Here is a 23,683-nt window from a genome sequence, read left to right as displayed (position 1 = left end):
TGAATAACCTGATTTTTAGTTTTTGATTACTTAAAAGTAAATAAAACCTGTTTTTTTTTTTTTTTTTTTTTTTACTTAATGTTTTCAAACTTAAAATTTTCAAGAAAACAAAATAAAGTCTAGCACTCTAAGAAGTTTAAATGCCTAATTAATTATTACATACCAAAATAAAGTTTAATAAATTACAAATCACAATTAAAAAGAGACAAATTTATTTAAAGTAACAATCTCTCGAATCTTCTTCTCACACTCCCAGAAGAAAGCTGTTGTATATGAGATTATGGGCCATGGGTGTCTGCAAAAAAATATAACAAAATAAACGATTAAAAAGACAACTCAAGAACAACAAATCAGAAACATCTCAGGAAAAACAACCAAAATAGCAAGAACAAATCAGTAAGAAAACAACAAAAATTAGCAAAAAAATCAACAACAATCAGCAAATCAGCAAGAATCAAGAACAACAAATCAGCGAAAAACAAAAATTAAAAAGACATGCACAATAATTTTTCTCGTAAAAAAAAAAATACAATCAACAACACAAATTAACAACACAAATTTTAGGCATATTAAGACTATTATCAAGCAAGAACAACAACAATAATCAAATACAAAAACTGTATTAAAAAAAAAACAAAACAAAACGGAAACAAAAGTAATTACCTTTAAGTTGACGGCTTGAAGGAGAGGAAGATTTGAAGATGGAGAACTGGAGATCGAAAGCAAAAATCAAGAATGTAGAACTTTAGAACTTGAGATCGGAAAAAACCGAAATAAAAACGGAAAAAATCGAAACGAAAACAACAAAAATTAACAAAAAAATTACCTTTCAGGTTTGACGGCTTGAAGGGGAGGAAGATTTGAAGATTTGAAAAAAAAAACGAGAATGAAAAATTCAGAAATTAGAACTTCAAATCCAAAATAAAAATGAAACGAAAACAAAAACAATTAATAAACATTACCTTTCAGACGTTGAGGAGTGAGAAGGAAAGATTAGAGCCTTAGAGGACAAAAATTGAGAACGAAATTAGGGTTTTTACTCAGTGAGAAGAGGGAGAAGTTGAGAGCTTGAGAACGAAAGAGTGAAAATGAAAACCAGAGCACTAAGAAGTTTTAAGAGAGAGAAAATGTGAAATTAGGCGTGAAATGAAAACGGCTGATAGTTGTTTTTAGGGTTTTTGTTTTTAGGTTTCAAACTTTCAATTGGGCTTGGGCCATCAAATTATCAAAATGAAGTTTTTTATTTTTTTTTACAAGACTTTTTTTCGGGTTATAAGGTCGGGTTCGGGTTGACCCGACCTGATTTTGACCCGAAAATAATTTCGGGTTACGTGGGTCATTTTCGGGTTGAAATTTTCAACCTTAACCTAACCCATTTAATTTCGGGTCGGGTTCGTGTCAACCCATTTAAGTTTTTGTGTCGAAATTCTCAACCCTAACCCACTATTTTCGGGTCGCGTTCGGGTCGGGTTTTCGGGTCGGGTTAGTTTTTTCCACCCCTATTTGTTGGTAGACATGCGGACTGTGCTGTCCTATACTGACAGCTTTATCCTTTTAAATTTTTTTAGGAGGGACCAAACAAGCCTCCTGTTCCCCCCAACTTTGGCGAGAGGCCGCCGAAGTGCCCGTTTACGAGAGATGACCGGACGCCTTCCTAATCAAGGAAGTCAGTGGCGCAGAAGAATCCCTCAGCCGCCAAATCTGGAGAAGACTCACACCCCACCACTAAAGGCAAGTCTCCTGCTTCCCCTGAAGCTCTCAAAAAGCTGGACGCCCCTAAAGCGTCAAAGAGCGGCAAGCCACTCACTGCTGCTGTCGGCTCAGCAGCTACAGGCGGGCTTGCCCCACGCGGACGTAAAGACAGGCGTCCCTAGGATTTGGAGGTTGACATTCAAGGTATTAGTGCCTTTTACCCTTTACCTTACCCTTGTAGGGTAAAGTCTTATCAGCAGTCGCCCAACAACTCCGAAGACACCCGATCTATAGGTCGAGCTTATGCCAACTTCTCACCAAGTGTTGAATGTGCAGATGTTACCCAGAGGCTAGATATATAGCAATTCGCCAAGAACATGCTTAAGGTCGTCTCTCCTGAGTAATGGGAGTCTGTAAGAGGGGTTGGCACTCTCAATTTTGACGCCATATTGGCTCTTCTGGCTGAGGTATAATATCTAAGTTAGAATTCTTGTATTCTTTCTGTATCGTCTGTTTTTTAACAAAGCTTTTGACGGATGCAGGCGATGCTGCGAGTCAATGGTCTCAAGAAGACGTTCTCAGACAAACAAAAAGAGGTAAAGAGTGCCAAAGAAAGGGCCGCTCTAGACCGAGCCATGTATAACATATGTAAAAATGAAGCATTGACCCATGATATCCTGCATTCAAAAGCGGATTTCTACCTGCAGGTTAAGCAAAAAATAGAGGCGGCCCAAAAGAGGGTGACTGGGCTTGAGGCCCAACTAAAGACCGCTAAGTTCGAGCTTGAGACGCTTGTTGATACGGGCAGAGAGACCGACAACCTTCGCCGTCAAAATGAGAACTTAAAGCGGAAGTTGTCCAACCAAGAAACGCAGTTGAAGCAAAAGTTTGAGGCCGGAGCCGAGGAAGAAAAGAAGCAGTTGATCTCTGACAATGAGGCTGATTATGTCACCCGGATGAAGATGGCCTGGAAAGTTTCGTTTCCTGAGGACGACTACTCTGTCAAGGAGTATTTTTTTGACGAGTCCACCGATGCACTTAACAAGCAGCAAATGCAGTAGGAAATGGAGGACGCGTCCGGGGATAAGGATGTGGCTGATAATGAGGGGCTCGAGCATCGTGAGGAGCATCCCGATAATGTAGATGGACAGCCGGATGGTAATGAAGAGGAGCTCTCCCCTCAAGCAGATTAAGCTTATGCTCTTTTCTTTGGCCTGATGGCCTGAAAGTCATTTTTTCGGCCCGCGTGCCGAGTATTGATGTGTCTTTACCGACGGTGGAGTCGGGTTTTATCAACAATTTTCTCTTCTCTTCACCGATTGTAATATCGATTAATAATTTCTTTTGACCGACCATGGGGTCAGTTTTTTAATATGAATCAGCTGGCCGATTTTATTTTTTTGATTATTGGTTCTTGAATTTTTTCTATGCATGAATTTGACTAAGTATATAGCCTTTTTGTTTTATGCATGCGGCTCTCTCATTATACCAGATGCTCTTGTCCTTGGACGGCTGTGCGCTTGGTTTCAAAAAGTGGGCTGATTGACTTAGAAATTTTTGGTGCTTGAAAGGGTATGACTAATTTCCAAGTCAATCAATCATTATGGTGATTGCCCCAAACCAAGCGGTCAGTCGTCCATCAAGCAGATGGATAAACTTTAGGTAGCAGATGGCCATTGGCCATATTCAGTCGTCTTGGACGAATGATTTTTTGATCAATTCAATCATTAGTTGTAAATGCTAAGTTTTAGGCTTAGCTTTCAATTCCAATTAGGCCCGACTCTGCTTCTGTTGAGCAGGCTGGCTATCCCGTAGGGGAGTCTGGGAGTCTGTTTTTTGTGCCGTCTGTATTGCCCCAAAGCAATAGCAGGCGCCTGATAGCGTTATTATCAATTTGATAATATTTTGACCCAAGGTGGAATAATGGTTGAATATCGCTTGTTATCACATAGGCCATGCAGTTATTTGAGCCGTTTAGGTCCCATATTAGATTCTTCAAGGTAAACAACTACGACTAAGGCCTAAATAAAGCAATCGGTTGGGTCGTCTATTATATGTGTTTATAGAGTAATGTACCACCCAAATGGGAGATGCTCTCTGTAAGCGAATTCACCCGGATGGGCGTCGCCGAATGTCTCACTCTTGTCAGAGTAGACGGTTGGTTCACATTTTGCCGCACGTACATCGCACAGGCGGTGTTCCCATAGGGAGACATATCTAGTAAAAAAATAAACTAATTGAAAATAAAAAGCATTTTTCATTAATAAGCCTTTCATTTGCAAAAATTTACAAGTCTCAGAAGTAGTACTTTTTCAAGTTATCTACGTTCCAAGTTCTGGCTAGCTGTCTGCTGTTTGGTATTTCTAGGTGGTAGGTGCCGCCTCTTACTTCCTTATAGATCCGGTAGGGACCTTCCCAATTGGGTGTCAACTTGCCTTGCTAATTGGCCCTACTGTTGCCTCCATCTTGCGTAACAAAAAGTCCCCCACTTTCAAGGGCCGCTTGTGTACTCTCTTGTTGCAGGCTCTTGTCATTCAAAAACGGTAAATCTCATGGCGCAAGGAGTCATTGCCCCGTTGTTCTGGGAGTGAGTCCAATGCCAGTCGCATGACCTCCCAATTAGCCTCTTCGTCATACAACATGATTCGAAGATTCGGCTCATAAAGCTCAATAGGCAAGACGGCTTCAGAGCCGCATACCTTGAGGAATGAAGTTTTGCCGGTTACACCTTTTGCTGTGTTCTGATGGCCCATAGAACATGAGTTAGCTCTTCACCCTACAGGCCGCCAGCTCTTTCAATTTTCTTCTTAATGTCGTCTAAGATTAGCTTGTTGAAGGCTTAACCTGGTCGTTTGCTTGGGGTCGACCGACTGATGCAAAGCAGTGGGAGATCCATTGGTCTCCCAGCCAATTCTTGAGGGTTGGCGTCTCAAATTGAGGGCCATTGTCAAAGACCATAGACATAGGTACTCCGTAGTGGGTGATGATGTTCTTCCAGATGAAAGAGATGACATCCTTTGTCTTGATGCCTTTGACATCCTCGGCCTCCACCCACTTGGTGAAGTAGTCAACAGCAACTAGAATATACCGTCGTTCGCCTAGCGCAGGTGTATATGGACTCAAGATATGTTGGGTTTTGCAGTGTCCGACACCGCACGGAAACAAAACCAGAAAACTGGATCGCATGCATAATAATTACAACATAAACAAAAGCATGCAAATAAACAAAACACGAACACATAAAGAGAGGAGAAAGAAAGAAACTCACCCTAGATGCGTGCTTCGCTCACTCAATGAGCTCGTACTTGAAAGCTTCAAGCTCCGCAAGTGCGAAACCTCCGACGGCTCACACCCTCGCTCACCGAACCGGAACCGGCCCCTGCCCCGTAGCTTAAACGGGACTAGACCAAAATTAACTTAGAGTTTACGAACTAAGGTTTTCTCGCTTTTGGAGATCTCTTAGAGCTCACCAACTCAAGTGAAATTCCCAATACCAAATGATTGGTATTTGTAGAGAAATGTTCCCAAGAATTCCCATCATCTTTCAATGTGGGATAGTTGGTAAAATGCCAAAAGAAAGATTTAATTTAATTCTAAATTAAATTAAAATGTCAAGGTAATCATCAAACAACAAGTGTCACAAGGAGAGCATGGGGGTAGGTGTGGACCACAAGGGGAGGACTACCTTTCCCTTGCTACCCAAGCAAACCTTCACAAATGACCGGCCCCAATAGGAACCGGTCAGCTGGCCGCTCATCCTTGAGCAATAAGGCGCGCCACGCAGGCAGCCTTTGTGCTCGGATGGGCCAACCAGCTAGGCCCATGCGCTGTTTGCATGCCCAGCGAGCCTTGCGCGCTTGTGGGCTGCTGAGAGGCTGGTGCTAGCAGCAGCTAGCTAGGCCCAACGAGCTTGCTAGCTTCTGGCCTTGTTAGCGCTGCTAGCTTGCTGGCACGCTAGCATGCTGGCGCGTTAGTAATGCTAGCCTGCTGCGCTAGCGCTGCTAGCATGCGATGCAAGCTAGCTCGGCATGCCGCGACTGCCCTTGCTAGCCGCATGCCCCTAGCTCTCGCATAGATAGGCCATTCCGAGGCTAGGGCTATACGTTGTGACGTGTTGTTTGACTGATTTTTCCGTCTCGTCGATCCCTAAATTTGACTCGACTTTCAACACTCTAAGCTCGGAATCCGACGTTTTAGTTTGTAAAATCTCTATCGACTCATTTAATCCTTTGGATTAATTCGTCACTTTGATTTGGTTACACGATTGGGTGTGACATGAAGGGTTCAGTCAAGAGCAAGCTGTAATATTAACTATACATTAATAAAACTGATCGGAAGCGGCCTCCAGCTAGGCATTCCGATCACTTGACCTCACTAAATAATTAGCTTTCCTAATTAATTCTGAACCCTCTATCGGAATAATACACTTGCTTGTTCGAAGGACACCATTCCTTTCAAGATATCCACGCCCCATTTGGCGAATGGTACTGGGATATGAATTGTCGTTATATCAGTGGCCGGACAGTGGATGAGCTAGCCAAATCTTTGGCACTTGTCACATTTCTTCACCGTTTTTGTGGCGTTTGCTTCTAGAGTCGGCCAGAAATATCCTTGCCGCCTGGCCCTTTCTGCTAGAGCTCTGTCGCCTATGTGTGAGGCACTGAAGCCCGAATGTAGATCTTCCAGAATCTCATGCCCCCTTTCTGGGGTGATACACTTCAAAGGAGGAACATAAAACCTTTTTTGAAAAGTTCTCCATTGTGAATCTCAAAGTTGGCCGCACATTTTTTCATTGCGACCATTTCTGGATATGTATCCGGCAAAGTGCCGTCTAGAAGATAGGCCAAGATGCCGTCCATTCAGGTTGAACTTCAGTCAAGTACTCCAATGGGATCTTCTTCGATACTTCTTTTTTCCATCACTTCCCAAAAGACTTACCGAGGTGTATCACAGGAGGCGGAGGATGCCAGTTTTGACAGAGCATCCGCCTGATTGTTCTGCGACCTGGACACTTGACTTAGGTGAAATTCGTTAAGTGTCCCAGCCTCTGTTCTGGCCGCCTACAAGTATTTTACCATAGCCGAATGGGTGGCCTCATAGTCACCATGGTATTGACTAACAACCAATTATGAATAAGAGCAGGTGTCAATTTTCTTAGCCCCTACCGCCTTACACATGCGTATACCGGCTAGCAGAGCTTCATACTCAGGCCCGTAGCAAGGGCAGGGCAGGTGGGGCGCCTGCCCTGGGCCCGTTGTTAGGAAGCCCAATTTTAGTTAAAGCCAAGGCCCCTAAAAATACAAAGCTATAAAGAGACTATAAAGACTAAAATATTAATTTTTATCAAGATATGGAGTATACATCAAACATTTCTTTTTCTCATTGGTTTTATTCACCCTTAATTTCGCACATACTATAATATTCAGTTTCCAAAACTGAATTTATTCATGCCTATAATAATCATGCAACAAATCCCCATATCTCACTTTCTTTCCCTATTTCCAAATTCTGACCATATTCATTTTTTTTTTTCTTTTCATATAAATCTCTATCCCTAATTATATATTGGAGATGAAAATTATTATAAACAGTGATATATTGTCTCAATTTTCTACAAGAAAGCTTGAATTATATCTAATCCTCCTTTAAAGTTCATGATTCTCCAGTATAATTTTACTTCTTACTTCTTAATTTCTTGATTTGTTTGATTGGTTCCATTTGTTTATCTAAATTTGGGTGAAAAGTTTCTAAGTCTTCTGTTTTCACTCTTTCATAGTTTCGTTGAATCGCTTTCTGTTATGGTAAGGTTTATGCTTTTTTTTTTTTTTAATTATTCTTTTTCCATTTTAAAATTTTACACATAAATTTTACAGTACCCTTTTTTTTTCATTAAGATAAACTATGTTGTAATTGTTGTCAATTTGAATTTGAATTTGATTTTTTTTTTTTTAGGGAAATTTGAATTTTAATTAAGATAAAAATAAAGTAACAAAAATTCCCTAAATTAATAAACTGATTGAATATTTGAATGCAATTGATGCACCTGTGTAAAGATAGGATTTTGGCAAGAAAAAATGTTAACAAATCAAGAGCGTTACTTTTTATGCTTTAACTTTTAAATTATACACGTATATTAGATGGAGTGAGCAATAGTAAACAAATATTTTTATATGTTTGCTCTAGGCCACCAAAATCTTTATTCATTTTTCGAGAGCTTTGTTATTTTTGTGTTTTTTTTTTCTTCCTAATTTGACGTGTGGAGTTAAAATTGAAGCAATTAATCTTTTGTTTTGCATACCCTACTACGATTATAAAACTAATAGGGCCCCAAATTATATGTTTGCCCTAGGCCACCAAAATCTTAGAAACGGGCCTGTTCATACTCGGCCTCGTTGTTTAAGGCTTGAAACTTGAACCGTAGTGCATATTCATATTTGTCCCCTTCAGAAGATTGGCATATAATTCCTGCACCACAGTCGTTCATAGTAGAGCTCCCATTTACATACATTTTCCAAACCTGATTAAGGTTTTCCGGCTCAGCCGGCCGTGTCATTTCAATAATGAAGTCGGTGAACGCCTGACCCTTCACTGCCTTCCTTGGTTCGAAAGTGATTTCAAGGCTCTGCATTTTGATAGCCCATTTGAGCATTCGGCCGGATGATTCTAAGGTTGTCATTGGTTGCTTAAGTGGTTGGTTTGTATAGACTACCACCGGATGTGCCAAGAAGTATGGTTTAAACTTCTTGGCTGCCATAAAAAGAGCAAGGCCAAATTTTCAACCATTGAATACCAAAGTTTGCGTTTCGAAGAACATGGCTCACGAAATAGACCGGGAGTTGATTGTCGTCTCTCTCAGCAAGGAGAACAGCGCTAAGAGCATGATCTGAGACGGCTAGGTACATGTAGAGCGTTTCCTTGGGCAGAGGGCTAACAAGCCTTGGCAAGGAGTGCAAATGTTCTTTCAATTTTTGGAAGGTCACCTCAGCATCATCCCCCTATTCAAACATGGTCTTCTTTCTGATTGCTTGGAAATAATAGAGGCACTTGTCACCTGACCGGCCGAGGAATCTCTCAAATACCGCCAAGCAACTGGTTAAATTTTGAACTTCTCTAACGGTGCGGGGTGACTTCAAGTCAATGACCGCGTGTATCTTCTCTGGGTTTGCCTCTATCCCCCTTTGATCAATTAAAAATCTGAAAAACTTCCCAGACTCAACACCAAAGACACACTTCTTAGGATTGAGCATGACCTTGTGCTTCCTGAGTGTGGTGAAGGTTTCTCGGAGGTCAACAAGATGATCTGTCTGTAGCTTGGATTTGACTATCATATCGTCAATGTACGCCTCTACATTTCTTTCGATCTGGTTGATGAAACCGTATTAATCATTCGTTGGAAAGTAGCAGGCGCATTTTTCAGGCCAAACGGCATCACAGTGTAATACAATAACCCTTGATCAGTGACAATTGTCGTCTTCTCTTGATCTTTCTTCCATAGGGATATCTGATGAAAGCCTAAGTAGGCATCCATAAAACTCATCAGGGCATGTCCGGCTGTAGAATCGACCACACTGTCGATATTTGGAAGCGGACATGCCTTCTTCAGATCAGTATAATCAACACACATGCGCCAGTCCCATTCGACTTTTTTACAAGAACAACATTCGCAACCCAATTTGGGAAGTGACATTCCCGAATGAATCGAGCGTCTAAAAACTTCTTAACCTCGGCGGCTGTTGGCTGACTTCTCTCCTCGCCGTGATTTCTTTTCTTTTGCCTAACAAGCTTCTTCTTTGGGTCCACGGCGAGTTTGTGGACAGCAAGATTTGGGCTTATGCCAAACATCTCTTCCACTTTGAACACAAATATATATTTGAATTCCTTTAACAGATCATGCAAGTCTGCCCTCAACTTTGCAAAGGCAAACGCCCCCACCTTAACAGTTCGCTCCGGACGTGTGTCATCCTGAGCGATGTTAATGTACTCACCAGCCGGCTTGGGACAGAGTTCATCTGACCGTTCCCCGGTCAGTGATTGCTATTGCTTCTCTTTCTTGACAATCACCATCTAGTCGGCCTTCTGATCTCCATTCAAGGAGCCAACAGAACCATCATCTTTCTCAAATTTCAGCAGCATGAGGGAAGGGATGGGATAATGATGGCCTTGGATTTGTTCAAAGTCGGACGACCTATTATGAGGTTTTAGGCGGTCAGCTCTTTTACGACCAAGAACCGGACGACCATATTGCGCCCTTGTCCCCTGTCCCCCATCCGGATTGGTAGATCAATCCGGCCGAGTGGGTGCACAATTCCACCCCCAAAACCAACCAAGGGGTGAGTGACCTTGTGCATGCTGCCTAGCTTATACTTCAACTTGGACAGACAATGCCAGCTGATAATGTCAGACGAACTGCCTGTACCAATAAGGATCCGACCATCCTTTTGGTCGGCCACCTTACATTCAATGACAATGGGGTCGCCATGCAGCCGGCAGACTTCGCCCTAGCTTTTTCAGAGATGACGACCTCAAGAAAGGTATCGACAGACGTCTGGCCTTCATCGACCGAGCTGACATCCATTTGTCTAACATGGTCCTTGGTGCCTTTGATAGTTGGGCCCACATAGACAAAGCCGCCTGCAATGGTGCTGATCATATCCGGATCAGTGTCCGAACCACTATCATCCTTTGCTAACTTTTTTAACGGATGCTTGGGGTCCGTCTTCAGGGTCACCTTGGACTTGAGGATGTAAGATTTCAGCACACCCTTATCAGCCAATCTAGCAACCGCTTGAGGCTATACCAGTCGTTGGTATCATGACCAATGTCCTCATGAAAGTGATAGTACTTATCCTTGTTCCGGTTTTTGGCCGGACCTTTCATCGCCGTGGGCTTCTTAAGCACCACCCGGTCTTTGATTTCCATGAGGATGGTGTAGCAGTCATTGTTAAACTCGTACCTTAGAACGTAGAGAAAAGAAGTTTGGGCGGTCATTGACAGCTAATTAGGGTACTCAACCGCCCAAACTTCTTTTCTCTTCTTTCTCTCTTCAGCTTTTTGAGCCGGTTGATCTTGCCGACTCCCTTTTTGTTTGTCAAACTTCTTTGAGTCCGACTGCTTGCTAGAGGAGCAGAGTTCATTCGCCTGTACATAGGCTTCTGCCTCTGATCACTGGATAATAGGTCATGGTCTACTATCCTAGATCAAATCAACAATTTATATTCCTAATCTTACTCTACAAAGTTACACAAGATAGTGGCAAGCTATGGTCAAACCACAAAGACTAAGTGTATCAATTTGAGCTAATTAAACTAGTAGGAAGGTTGTGAGATAGAGTGTGGAACAAATAAAACACTACTTAAAGCAATCAACAAGATACAAGGGAAAGGGGAATCCAATTATATTAATGAATCCAATAACAAATTGCAATTAGATGATCATGATCTCAATTAGGAATGATTAACACACTCAACTCAGTCCTGCGCAATTAAGCATGCTAATTATCCTACTAAGCTAATTCACTCCCGTGCAACTAGCCTAGCATAGGCATGGAAGAATCTAGAATCTCAATCAACTCACTTTCGCACAATTAATTAAAAGCACAATTAAAAACCTAAAATCAATTAGCTAAAAAGATTCTAATCATTATAAGCATCATCCATACACAATAATCAAGAATCAATTGCAGACTAATCACAATCAATCACTCAATTCATCAATATAACCTTCATCCATTTCCCTAGAACAAAATCTAAGCAAACATAATGAAGAAAAACATGGAAATCAAGGTAAAACAAGAATAAAAACAAGAATCAAACAAGTAAACTAATTCTCTACTCTAATCAACAAAGAATTAAGCAAAAACAAGAATTAAACAAAGCAATAAAGGCGAGAGAAAGTTAGAAAAGCTCATTGAATAATTGAGAAGAGAATCCACAAAATTGCTTCTTCAAGCTCTCAAATCTCCATTGGATTCCCAAACTTTCTCTCTCTAAAACTACCCCTAAACTAAAGAAAGAAAATCCTAATCTAAGCCTAATCCTGATTAGAGGAGAGAGAAAATGTAAAAACTTGCTTCTTGAAGTCTAAAGAAATCGTCTATATATATTACAAGAATAAAAGGGAGAAAAATCGGAGATGAAACGCGAACAAAACCTAGAACACCGCGCCCGCGCTCGAAAAGGACGCGCCCGCGGTGGCCGGAGCCGCGCCCGAGGAGGAGTATCTTCGGGGCATCTACAGGTTGAAATGAAAATCTGGAAAACCAAAGCATCGCGCCCGCGGGAAACAAAGCCGCGCCCGCGGTGGCTGTGCCGCTGCTTGTGCTTGTTTCATTCTTTGCTCCTTTTGCTCTTGCTTGGTTCTTTGCTCCTTTTTAGCTTTAAGGCTACTTCTAATGTAATTTTTCGGCCTTTTCTCATGTCATAAAAATTGAGGAATGTGCCAAGTACCGAGACAAATAGACCAAAAGAGATAATAATGAAAGATCACATAGAAAAACACGCAAATCAAGCTAGAAACTGAGCAAAGAATGCATTATTCACAACTAAGGCCTAAAAAAATAAATTAAGACAATATTAACTAAAACAAGACTAAAAGGACTAAAATTAACCAAGAAAGACAAAATTAAACCTAAAACAAAGGGAGAAACACACCCTTAAATGTGTCATAAATGAAACTTATCAGCCTCCCTCAGCACTTCCTGAAGAGTGAAGATTCTCTTCCGGACGAGGTCAAACTTAAAAGTCGACCCATCCCTCAGACCTTTGAAAAAGTCAGTAAAAGCAACTTCGTGATAGGCGTGTCGCGAACCTAACAAAAATAACCTAACTATTCCTCCTAACTATGTAGTCGGGCAAGTAAGGGTCGAATCCCAAGAGACTAAGGTCTACCTAATTAAATAGACTCGAGAAATCACTAAGCAAGTAACCAAATCAAGAATGAAGAACACTAACAACTAAAGTACTAAATAACACAATTAACTAAGAATGAGATAATCAATGAATTAAAGCATCCAAGATCAAGCTTTACCACGAATATAATCAAAACACTAATGAATCTACCCCCAATAACAAGTCAATTGACAAGAGGAAAAGCATTCCCTAAACAATACCAAAGATCTCTTCCAAGTTATCAATGGCTTCCCATATCAACTATCAAGCCTATTTCCATGGAATCAAGTAATAAGGGACATTAAACACAATACTTAGCTTCCTAATCATCCAATCACCTACTTCCGTGATAACCTTCAAACCCTTGATTGAAATACCCAAATCCCGTTAATACCCAACTTCCGTTGCAATAAGAACAAAGGGTTGATAATAATACTAATTATTCCTAATCTAGCATTGGCATAAACACAATCAATTAAGCATGTCAATTGGGATTATTATTGGAGAAATTAAAGATTCAATTCATATGTCAATCATATTCGGGCTTTTTAAGATCCCGGATTAAGAATCTACTCACACATATTAACAAAATCAAAATCAAGATTCAATAGACAAGACATAATCAATAAGCAATAAGAAATAAAAGAGAAATGAAATAGATGAATACCAATTGCTTCAATTGAAAGAACTTGAATTGTTGATGAACAATAAACCAAAACTAAGAGAAGAATTTAATTGCTTAAAAGAGAGTAAAACTAGGGTTCTTAGGGAAAACTAATACTAGAGGATATAATCAAAAGTATTCTAATTGTGATTACAAAGGGTATCTATACCCCCAAAAAGATAAAATTACGAAATTACACAAAACAACTTCCGCGAAACAGTGCCCGATCCAACCGGGCAAGGGTTGCCCGATCGGGCGGTGGAGGGTGCTGCGACGTCCTGCCTCGTTGTTCTTCTATCTTCCTGCGCCCGGTCCCACCGGGCAAGCCACGCCCGATCGAGCGCGCAAGGCGACTTCAAAAACTGAGATGTGAAATCAACTCTTCAATGCCCGGTCTCACCGGGCGAGCTATGCCCAACCGGGCGCGTAGAGTCTGTAACAATACTTCATAGCTAGCTTTTTCCTTCTTTGCCAAGTCTGACCGGGCAAGCTATGGTCAACAGGGCATGGGGAAAATCTTCGTCTTCACACACTAACCTCTTCTTTAACTATCCAAAACATGTCCGATTCATCCAAGAAACTTTGTATTCCTATGAAACTCAATAAAATAGATAGAACACACTAGAGAACAGATTGTTAGCAAGAAATGGCTCCAAAGAGCCCAAAACCATGCAAATATACATTGTAGAACCGGGGTAAAACATGGTATAAAACACATACATCACTTCGTCAGACAGTCCTTGGATCTGGATTCTCACGAAATTGAACAGCCTGACAGAAGAACGGAACCCCTCCCTGTCTCCCTGAATAACCGTGCCCAAGTTGATGCTTGTCTTCTTGGCAGGTATGTTCATGGAAAAATTTGAGGCGAACAGGAACGCAAACGTCTTGAAATTGTTTATGCACCCAGGCGGCAGGTTGCCGAACCATTGTTGGGCAAATGCCCTTCAGTGTAGCTGGAAAGCATCTACACCATGCGGCATCATCCAACCCCTGTAGATACATGAGGTTGGTGTAGGCCATCAGGTGGTCTTCGGGGTTGGTGGTGTCATCATAGGCACCAACCAAGGCATTCTTAACCTTGGTCGGTTGTGTCGCCTCGGTTATTTCCCTGGAGAATACAGAGGGTTGTTCTCCACGTCTCAGCAGACATAGCTGCTAGTCCAGGGGCTGGACTTGATATGCCGGCTGATCTCCAAAGAGGGCCGGTTGCTGATAAGGTTGGACAAACAGCCTGTATGTTTGATGGGGCACATACGACACCGAGCCTATCATTTGAGGACCTGTGTGGACAGACTGGCCTCCTGACAGATACTCGTGTACAGATGGGGAATACCTCATCTAGGTATTCCTGAAGCTGTCTGGCATTGTCGACATTGAAGTCGTGTCAGACAGTTGGTTGTTCCGCTTTTACTCAATGAAATGCTGAGCATCAGCGTAAGTCTTCGTGCTGCCATCCGGTTGTACATGCCGGATGGGCTTTCTCTGATTCGCCCCTGGGAGACGAATATTAGTCTAGTCAATTAAGGGTCGGTCCCCCTCCTTCTGTTTAGATGCGGAGTGGGCTGCCTGTCCTTGACCGGAATTGTCTTCCCAAAGTGAGAAGGTTTCTTGGACGACTATCCTTTGCTTGAACCAGCCGTCTGGGTCTTGATGAGATATCTCATCTCACCTTTAAAATTCATCATGAACTTGAAAAACTCCTCACGGGTGATGTGAGCATTCTGTCTTGTAAGCTGAGGCTGGTCAACTGACTTGCTCGGACCCGCCTGGTTATCGCCTCGTTCCCTGTTATGTTTTAAGCCAAAATCATTCATTTCGTGTCTCTCAAAACCATTTATTTCGTGTCCTCTTTATAAAAACGTCCAAACTAGTTTATTTTGGTCCATGATTCCGGTCCAATTATTGTGAAGTTGGATGGGGTTTGAAAAGGGCTTTCCAACGACATATTGTAAGCCCAAATCCGACTTATAACGAAGAAGTTATGGCCAAAATACTAAACCGAGCCCTAACTTAGCCTTGTCTGCGACCCGATGATCATGTGGAGGGTCCATTTACCTTAATCCCATTCCTAAACCAATTAGGATTTATTACAAGTTTCTAAAAAGTTGTTTTCGATCCTAAATCCATTAGGATTTATTATAAAGCTTCTAGAATCCTCTAGAATATTCTAATTTATCCTGTTTTCGAAAAGATAAAGAACGATTTAAGAATTTGATTTTAAATAAAACATCTCTTTTTTTATAATCCTAATCCCGGTCAAAATAGAATACGTACGGATATTTGGTTAACCTAATCCGATTGGGAATCAAACTCGCACGGATTCTTATCTTTTCAAAACTGTCGCAGAACGGCAGAACCATCGCTCCGCGATAGTCACATCACGCCACAATGGACCCTGTCGCGCCGCGGTGAACCTAACACACCGCAATGGTCCCGACGCGCCACGACAATCTTGTCGCGCCGCGATGGAACCTGTTTTATTCCGATTCGAATTCTGACTCTTTTCTGATCCTTCGACCCTCTTTTTTCCTTATAAAGGTCGTTTACTTCGTTTTCAATCATCAACAAGTTTGATCAATAACAATCATCATCTAATCCCGTCTCTAATACTTTTTCTCTCTCTTGATTCTTTTCTTAGCCTAGCCTTAACACGTCCTAACACATCCTTGATACTTTTCCCAAGCAAACACCATACCTCCCTCACGAGCTTAGAATACTCCTAGCCAATCTCAAAGTTGCCTTCGACCTCAACGTGAAAGGTTAATAGTTCTGAGAGTTTGGTCCCAAATATCTATTTCAATTATTATCTAATTTATTTATTTATTTGATTTAATCTTTCTTGGAGTTTACTAACGTGTGTATTGTGTTGATAGAAGGAGAGATACGAGGCATCAAAGTAAGTAATTTGATTACTTAATTATTCGTTAGATATAGAAATCATGTTAGGATGTTGATTTTAATTCTTAGGATGTTGATTTTGATTCCTAGTATCATGTTTAGGGTGTTAATTAATATTTCTAATATCATACTTTCCAGTATCATGTTTAGGTTAATGCTTTGATCTTTATTATTAGTGACATGCTAGGGTTTGTTATTAATCCGTTTAGTATCATGCCTAGGATCTTGCTAATCATGTTTTAATAATGTTTTGATAATGATGATGATTGTTGTGTCAATTTTATGTTGCTTGATTATTCATGATTTATTGTTATTGCTTGATAAAGCCCCTTCTTGCAAGTTTAAAGGGAATTTGTACTTGAAATCACGCCTAATAAGATAATTAATAATTTGATTTAGGGTTAATATGATTTTAATTTAAGTGATCACCAATAATAGATTTATTTATTTTTTTTATTTTTTTTTATGCAAATAATAGATTTATATGTGCATTAATAATCAACCAACGTAGATTAAACAGATTTAGGGCTAACTTGATGTATGTATGTTGATCGCAAAGCATACATGAATATCATAAGAATTAAGTGGAGGCCGATTTAGGGCGGGTTCAATCTCTTTTAGGTTGGATTCGTACCATCATCCCCGAATATCCAGTCATGGTTCCGGACCATTATGGAGTTAGCGATCTCCGTGATCGTGAATGGGGTGTAACCTTCACACCCTTGAACGGTTTACATGTTCTTAAAACTTATTGGCGACTCTTTTATCTCTAGCTTCTTTCCCTTTGGACGCTACCATGCCTAAACGCATGATCACAGTGAGGCTCAAGGTTGGGTTTGAAAAATTCCCTACAGGCCGCAAATACTTCGACCTCTGGATCCGACTATGTATCGTGGTTCGAATAGACCTCAACTGACGGATGCTTTTCCTCAGGAGGCGGTACAGTCTCTTGAGAAACCATCTTAAAGGTACTCTCCCCACAGACGGCGCCAAATGTTTCGGGTTTTTTGCGAGATGCTCTACGGGAGAGTTACGTCACCAAGACTGGCTCCTCGCTCGGCTGTACCGGCCGCGAACAGAAGCTCCGGTTGTTCGGAGTTCCGCCTCCAATGATAAAGTTAGTACGTGTACGGAGAGCAAAATGCGGAAAGGAAGTAAATCTTCTCGGATTTCGAAATCAGGTGTTTTCTCTGATGAGAGAGAATTGATTATGATGTAATAAATGAACGTTGTTTTCAAAATAGGGTAAATGTCCCTATTTATAGGCCATTGGGAATAGTGCCCTTACGTAGGTCACTTGACCTAGATTTGGTGGGTTGTGCCGCTTTTGCGGTTTCTCGGGAAATGGGCCTTGAAATCCGTCATTCCCTTTGAATATTTGTATGCCACGTGTCAAGTCCAGGTAGGTCTATTTGGATTCTTTCTAGGGTGACACGTGTCACACTCTCATTGGTCCACGTGGCTGGGGTAAAAATCCCCAAATCAAGATTAGTTTATCCTTTAAACCTCATCTCCAGACCCTAATATTCTTGCCTTTAGAATAAGAAATTGACAACTTTTATTCACGGCCTTAATCAAAGCTTCAATTTATAAACTTCAATTTTTTGATGTGAACAAAACTATTGAATGAGCACACATTTTTATAGTGACTGGTCACACAGTGGGGTCAGCCATCATGGGGTTTATTTCATTAGTGGTATAGTGGTTACTCATTCAGAGTTACAGGGGTTACTTCGTTAGTGTTATAAGAGTTACTTGATCAGTGTTATATGGGTTATTAGTTGATTATTACAAGGGTTATTCGGTTATTGTTATAGGAGTTACATTGCTTTTTTCAGCCGCACATCAAATACGCTGTTGAACGAGACCTTAATCATTTTAGAGCAATGTTAAAAAATATATGAATAAAAATAAAAAATAAAAGTCCAATTCAGAGCAAGCTCTCTACACAAAGATTAATTTTTATATGGGTTACAATGAATTGTTTTGACATATCAAAACTAAGTCAAAGCCCAAAACAAAGCAAGGCCCGGTTAGCCTTATAACCCACCCGGTTTCACCACTCACCCTTTTCTCCGCCCTGCCGCCGGTTTCCCTCGCCGTCGCAATCGCCTTCTTCTTCTCCACGGAAATCTAAGTTTCAATCGACTTTCTGCTGCTCATCTTAATCTTCTGGTATTGATTTTCTCTCTCTTCCTGCTATCTTAAGCTGCAATCGCTAATAATTTCATATGAATTTTGTTAAAATTGTTAACTTCATTATGATTTCGTATAGAAATTTAGTAATTTTGTAGAAGTAATTTAGCGAAATAGACGATGATGAAATGCAATTTCTAGCTTAACTTTGATGTGCGTGATTATGTCAACAATTTGTTTGTGTATTTTTTTAATTCAAGATGTTCTTCATGTTTTTGAATTTCTGTGCTTGACTTGATTATTTTAGCATAAGCTGTAACTGCTGTATAAAATTTTGCAATGAATTGCAAATTTGATTTGAAAATGGTTAATTTGGGCCAACTGTGGTGCCAAACTTGGCAAAGTATAGTCCATTTGTTACTAGGAAGTACTTGAATTTTGATTAATAACATTATTGATTATTCATAGTAAACATATTTTGGTGCAATCTCAATTTTTGATGTTGTTTTGAGTCAAGTCGAGTTGCACCAAACTTGTATTGGTAATTTGGTATCACCTCTTAGGCTACTGGAACTTGTATTGGTAGTGTGGTAGTATGAGTTTGTTCTTTGATGCAATAGCAATGATCATATTGATCAACATGGTGTTGGTGAACTGATTGGTTTGCTTTTCTGGATCTAGAATTCAGTGAAATCACAAAAAAAAAAAATTGCTTTCCTATGAATTTCAAAAAGAAATGTGTATTCTTGGGGTTTTGGTTAGAATGTGGGCTGATTTCATGTAAATACTTGTACTTGAGAGGTGTTTGAGGTTATGGTTAAATATTATTATACAAACTTGTTGATTAAGGCTCAAAGTAAATTGATGGTTTACTTAGAAAGAATCAAAATTCAAGTTTCGATAGTTTATTTAGAGTGGTCATTCATGGGAAATCTTATTGTAATTTGGAGGGCTTTGATGCTTTGTTATTTCTTTTATGACCCCCACAAAAATCGCTACAACCAAAAATCTGGTTAGTTGATGTGACATAAATTTTTAGATCATATACCAATAGTGTATTTTGCAATTTCTGGATATCAGATACAATCCAAAGTACATATGTTTTTTTGGTTTAGATACCCAATCAATGCTCCAGCCCCTAACGCAGCTAGGTATATGGGCTGCCATGAAATGTCTTGTGTCTTGATCTGAAATTGCAACCTCAGGTTTAGTCTTTTAGATGATACTTAGTAGTTAGTACTCTGTGATGTTGAAAGTCGAGGCTGATGAGGTTGAGAGTTCTTCATTTTGTTTCTCTATTACTCAGTTTTCAAGTTTAATTCAGAAAGAAATTTCTCTTATCCATTGAATGTCATATCCTCTATTGAACCCCCAAAAATTTTATTGAACGTAAAATTCATACTGGTAATGGTAGCAAAATTCATTGCAGGACAAGATGGTGATCCCACCACCAGTCAGAGCTCCAAGAATCACAGAATTTCTGAAGCCATATGTGCTAAAAATGCACTTCACAAACAAATTTGTTCATGCTCAAGTCATCCACTCTCCAACAGCCACAGTAGCTGCTTCTGCAAGCTCACAGGAAAAGGCCTTGAGACCAACCATGGGAATCACACGAGATGTGGCAGCTGCTGCTAAAATTGGGAAGATTCTTGGCGAGCGCTTGCTTGTTAAGAACATTCCTGCTGTTTCAATCTTCTTAAAGAGAGAACAGAAGTATCATGGTAAGATCAAAGCAGTGGTTGATAATATGAGAGAAGCTGGTGTGAAATTACTATAAATTGAAGCAGAACTTTAGTTATGATATTAGGTATCTAGAAATTTGATATAATGTCTCAAGCTGTTTTTCAATTGTGATGATGGAAAAGAACATCTTAATCCCCAGTAATGAAGTGTAGGAATCTGATTCGAGCATACTTTTTCTCTTTCAGATATTGTGGGTGAAATTTGAAATGCAGTTATGCACTGGCTTATGTATTGTGTATTCATTGGCGAGTTTAAAATTTCTTGCCTGTCTTTTTTATTGAATAAGAAAAGGTATGAAACTTTGTGTAACTAGCTCATTGTTCTTGCTAACTAGGAGTAGTCAAAGTTACATCGCTATCGGCAATTCAACTGCAAGGGAAAATAGGAAAAAAGTTTCTTCCATTTCGTTCTATCATTGTGCAGGTCCATATAAGCCATGCTGGTCTATAATCATCATTTTTTTTCAAAACCAATAGTGTTTTTGTAGTTTTCTCGCGTCCAGAGAGATGGGCGATGAATCTCGCGGTCCATAGAGTAGAAAACACAAGCCAGTTAAACCAGGTCAGAACTTGCCGTTGGCTGAATGAGTCAGGGACTTGAGTCTTTCATCAGTCTCACTTTCATGCCTGATAGTAGATCTACCTTACCAATTGCAACTTCGTAGCCTGCTATAAAATTGTCGCCTAATTTTTAGTTTTGAACTGCCATTCCACAAATTTAATTTCAAATCACCAATTTTTCTAGCAATACAAACTATGGATGAATCATCAAAATTAGTGATATATTTCCACTAAAACTTCTCTTATAAACACCTCTCCAACATTCATGTCTAATAATCATCGCACAAAATTTCACCATATCACACTATTTACAATTACCAATATTAACTTAAACCTCCTCAGTCCGGCCTCATTGTAGGATCAACACATCCAACTCTTAAGATAAATTCGATCGGATAATAAACTCTCATACATTGGCCAAGTGCAATGGAGAGAAAAAATTGTTCTCATCTCTGTAATTTTTACAAAAGACAAGCATGAATTCTTGCCTTCTTTTCAGTAAACTTTGGTCTGGATTAGTGATTTAGTGGACCAGTCCATTTCATATTAACCCCTGTGAAGCTCCAAGTGCAGTGCATGTACCTGCATTGAGAGGGAAATCTAAACATCATGGGGCGTCAGGGGCGAATATATAGACAGTCTGTAAGGAAGAGTCTGAACTAAATACACCGTACCTAAAGTTCGATCTAAACATGTGATACTTACATATGATGTACAAGCTAGAGCTAGATGTTTGTTACTCTTGCCATAGAGGACAATGCATGCTTATACACTTTAGTGATCTTACCACTTTAAACTATATTTTTCTAGTTTCAAAGATCTTTATCATACACTAATACATATGCTACACGCCAATACCTCTATCACTCCACTTAGAATAAATTCTTTCAAAGGCGGTCTTTGCTTCTGTTCAAATTTAGTATGTTACCTCGTTGATTTAAGTTACACTAGCAAATGTGACAGCTAATTCTACAAGGATGAACATTTCAAAATAAAGCAAGCAAGCATACCAATTACCAACACCGTTTTACTATATCATTGCTCAATAGTATCAACACCCTAATTGCGCGCAGAGAGATAAAAAAAAACTGGATGAAAACTTTTTTTGGGAGGGACCAGGATGTCAGGAAGTGTATGGGTGTGTTTGGCCCACTGGGACTAAGCCTTTTTTTTTTTTTTTTTTTTTTTTGGAAAGCACTGGGACTAAGCCTAAATCTTCTGAAACTAATCTGGCCCAATATACTCATAACGTTTACTTGCCTAATCTCTCTTTTTTTTTCTTTTTTTTTTTTTTTTTTTTTAAACAAAACAATTTATTAATAAAAAGTCATACGACATCTACAAATAAAATCTAAATTAACAAATACATAAAATTGAATCAAATTAGGGTTTCCTTCATCAAAGTTACGATCGTTGAATAGATATTGCATTGTGGTACATCTCTCGCACACATCGCTGGAATATACAGCTTTTTCGGAAAGACGGTCTCACTATTTGTTGTAGCCATAAGGATGATTTTCATCTTATTCACTTGGACGCAGTTGAAAACTTGACAACCGTTGTGATCCCGAACAAATCTTTACCAACGAACTGATAATAGAGGAAAAAATGATGATTACCTTATTCATAAACCCTAACACACAAACAAACCCTAAACATAAACTAACAAAAACTAACGACTCCACCATTGGGAGACGGACGAATATCTACACTACTCATGTAGATTTATTGAAATCTAAATTGCAAAACTAAAGAAAATTAAGGGAAAAGGGTCGAAAATAGTCTAATTTCCGAAGATTATTTAAGGGAAAAGGGTCGGAACGTTTACTTGCCTAATCTAGTGCAGTCCATTATGCCTAAAAGTACTATGGTGGTAATGGGACATATAGAAGTTACGATATATTTATTACACCTGATTTTCACTTAAGTAAATATATTACAATACTATAGATTTTATAGTGTAAATAGAACCTAATTAATTTGAAAATTCAACTTGAATATTCTTTATTAAATTTTATTAGAACTTATTAAAATATATTGAAAAAATGGAAACTAATAATCTCACTTTTAGTGGGTCTTCCATAAACAGTCCCACATTTTTAAATTCCAGAAACAATTCCACCTTTGACAAGGATCTTCCACTAACGATCCCTTTGACCTACAACCAGTTAAACAGGTTTTTTTTTTTTTTTCCTTTTTTTAACTAAATCTCTTCTCCGACCACCAATCCACCATCATGGCCACCCCATTCTCACCCTTTACCTCCACCACCGAACTCTCCAACCACGCCAGAAAACCCTATAACCACCCCCAAAACCCAACCCCCAACCACCCAGCCTGAAAACTCAACCCTCAGCCCGCCATGCTCCACCACAGTCCACAACCCTAAAAACTCCACCCACAGTCCTGAAAAATCCTCCCGTCTCTGAAAACTCAACCCTCGGCCCCAAATACTCCACCCTAATCCCGAAAAACCCCCACCTAGCTGGCTAGCCCTGAAAACTCAACCCATAGACAGAACGACGACGTTTCAAATCAAAATTGGGGTCAAATTATGCTCGCCATTGAAAAGCGACTCCCAGAATCAAAATACAGAAGAATTAACGACTATTTCCACTCGTAAACGACGTCGTACGTTCGGAATCTGCAGTATTTCACCAATACACTTTGAATAACACCGGAATTTCTGTAATTGAAGGTGTCGCCGGGAAGAGGAGAGAGCTTGACGACAATATAGGGCAGTGACGACGGCGGTTTTCTAGAACACCCGGCGGCTATTGTTGTTGGGTTGCCGAGGAGAGGTAGTTGCCAAGGAGAGGTAGTTTACGGGGAAAAGCAAGGGCGGGGACGGGGACGGGGACGGGGAGGGGAATGCAGTGGCGGGGCTGGGGGTTTTGGTTTTCTATTTAATTTTTTATTTATTAGTTTTGTATTTTTTAATAATTAAAAATTAGAATAAACCTATTGAATTCCGACACGTGTCTTATAACCTAAGAAATCGGTTACCAAAACAAACCAACCGGCCAGGGATCGTTAATGGAAGATCCATGTCAAAGGTAGGATTGTTTATGGAATTTCAAAAGGTGGGATTGTTTATG

At 40.0% G+C, this 23,683-nt stretch overlaps 1 protein-coding gene and 1 long non-coding RNA gene across 3 annotated transcripts; one reads left to right on the top strand and one right to left on the bottom strand.

Moving 5' to 3' along the window:
- Positions 1 to 50: 50 nt before the first annotated feature.
- LOC110736047 lies at positions 51 to 1,457 on the bottom strand. The gene is made up of 4 exons (XR_002514189.1): positions 963 to 1,457; positions 827 to 842; positions 664 to 709; positions 51 to 295 (listed from the first exon to the last, which is right to left on the bottom strand). It is a non-coding gene; the product is annotated as an uncharacterized LOC110736047 (long non-coding RNA).
- A 16,561-nt stretch (positions 1,458 to 18,018) lies between these two features.
- LOC110736838 (50S ribosomal protein L18-like) lies at positions 18,019 to 20,337 on the top strand. 2 transcript variants are annotated; one of them, XM_021917164.1, is made up of 2 exons: positions 18,019 to 18,318; positions 19,694 to 20,337. In XM_021917164.1, exon 2 carries the CDS (start codon positions 19,715 to 19,717, stop codon positions 20,057 to 20,059), a length of 345 nt encoding a protein of 114 aa, XP_021772856.1. In that variant the 5' UTR covers positions 18,019 to 18,318; positions 19,694 to 19,714; the 3' UTR covers positions 20,060 to 20,337. The 2 variants fall into 2 exon arrangements, with proteins under 2 accessions (XP_021772856.1, XP_021772855.1); XM_021917163.1 differs by having other exon boundaries at positions 18,045 to 18,318; positions 19,709 to 20,337.
- Positions 20,338 to 23,683: the final 3,346 nt, after the last annotated feature.

This window comes from Chenopodium quinoa, unplaced genomic scaffold, assembly GCF_001683475.1.
Source record: "Chenopodium quinoa cultivar QQ74 unplaced genomic scaffold, ASM168347v1, whole genome shotgun sequence".
Lineage (NCBI taxonomy): Eukaryota > Viridiplantae > Streptophyta > Magnoliopsida > Caryophyllales > Amaranthaceae > Chenopodium > Chenopodium quinoa.
Note: the sequence above shows the minus strand (reverse complement) of the source record. Positions and strands in the feature narration are given on the sequence as shown.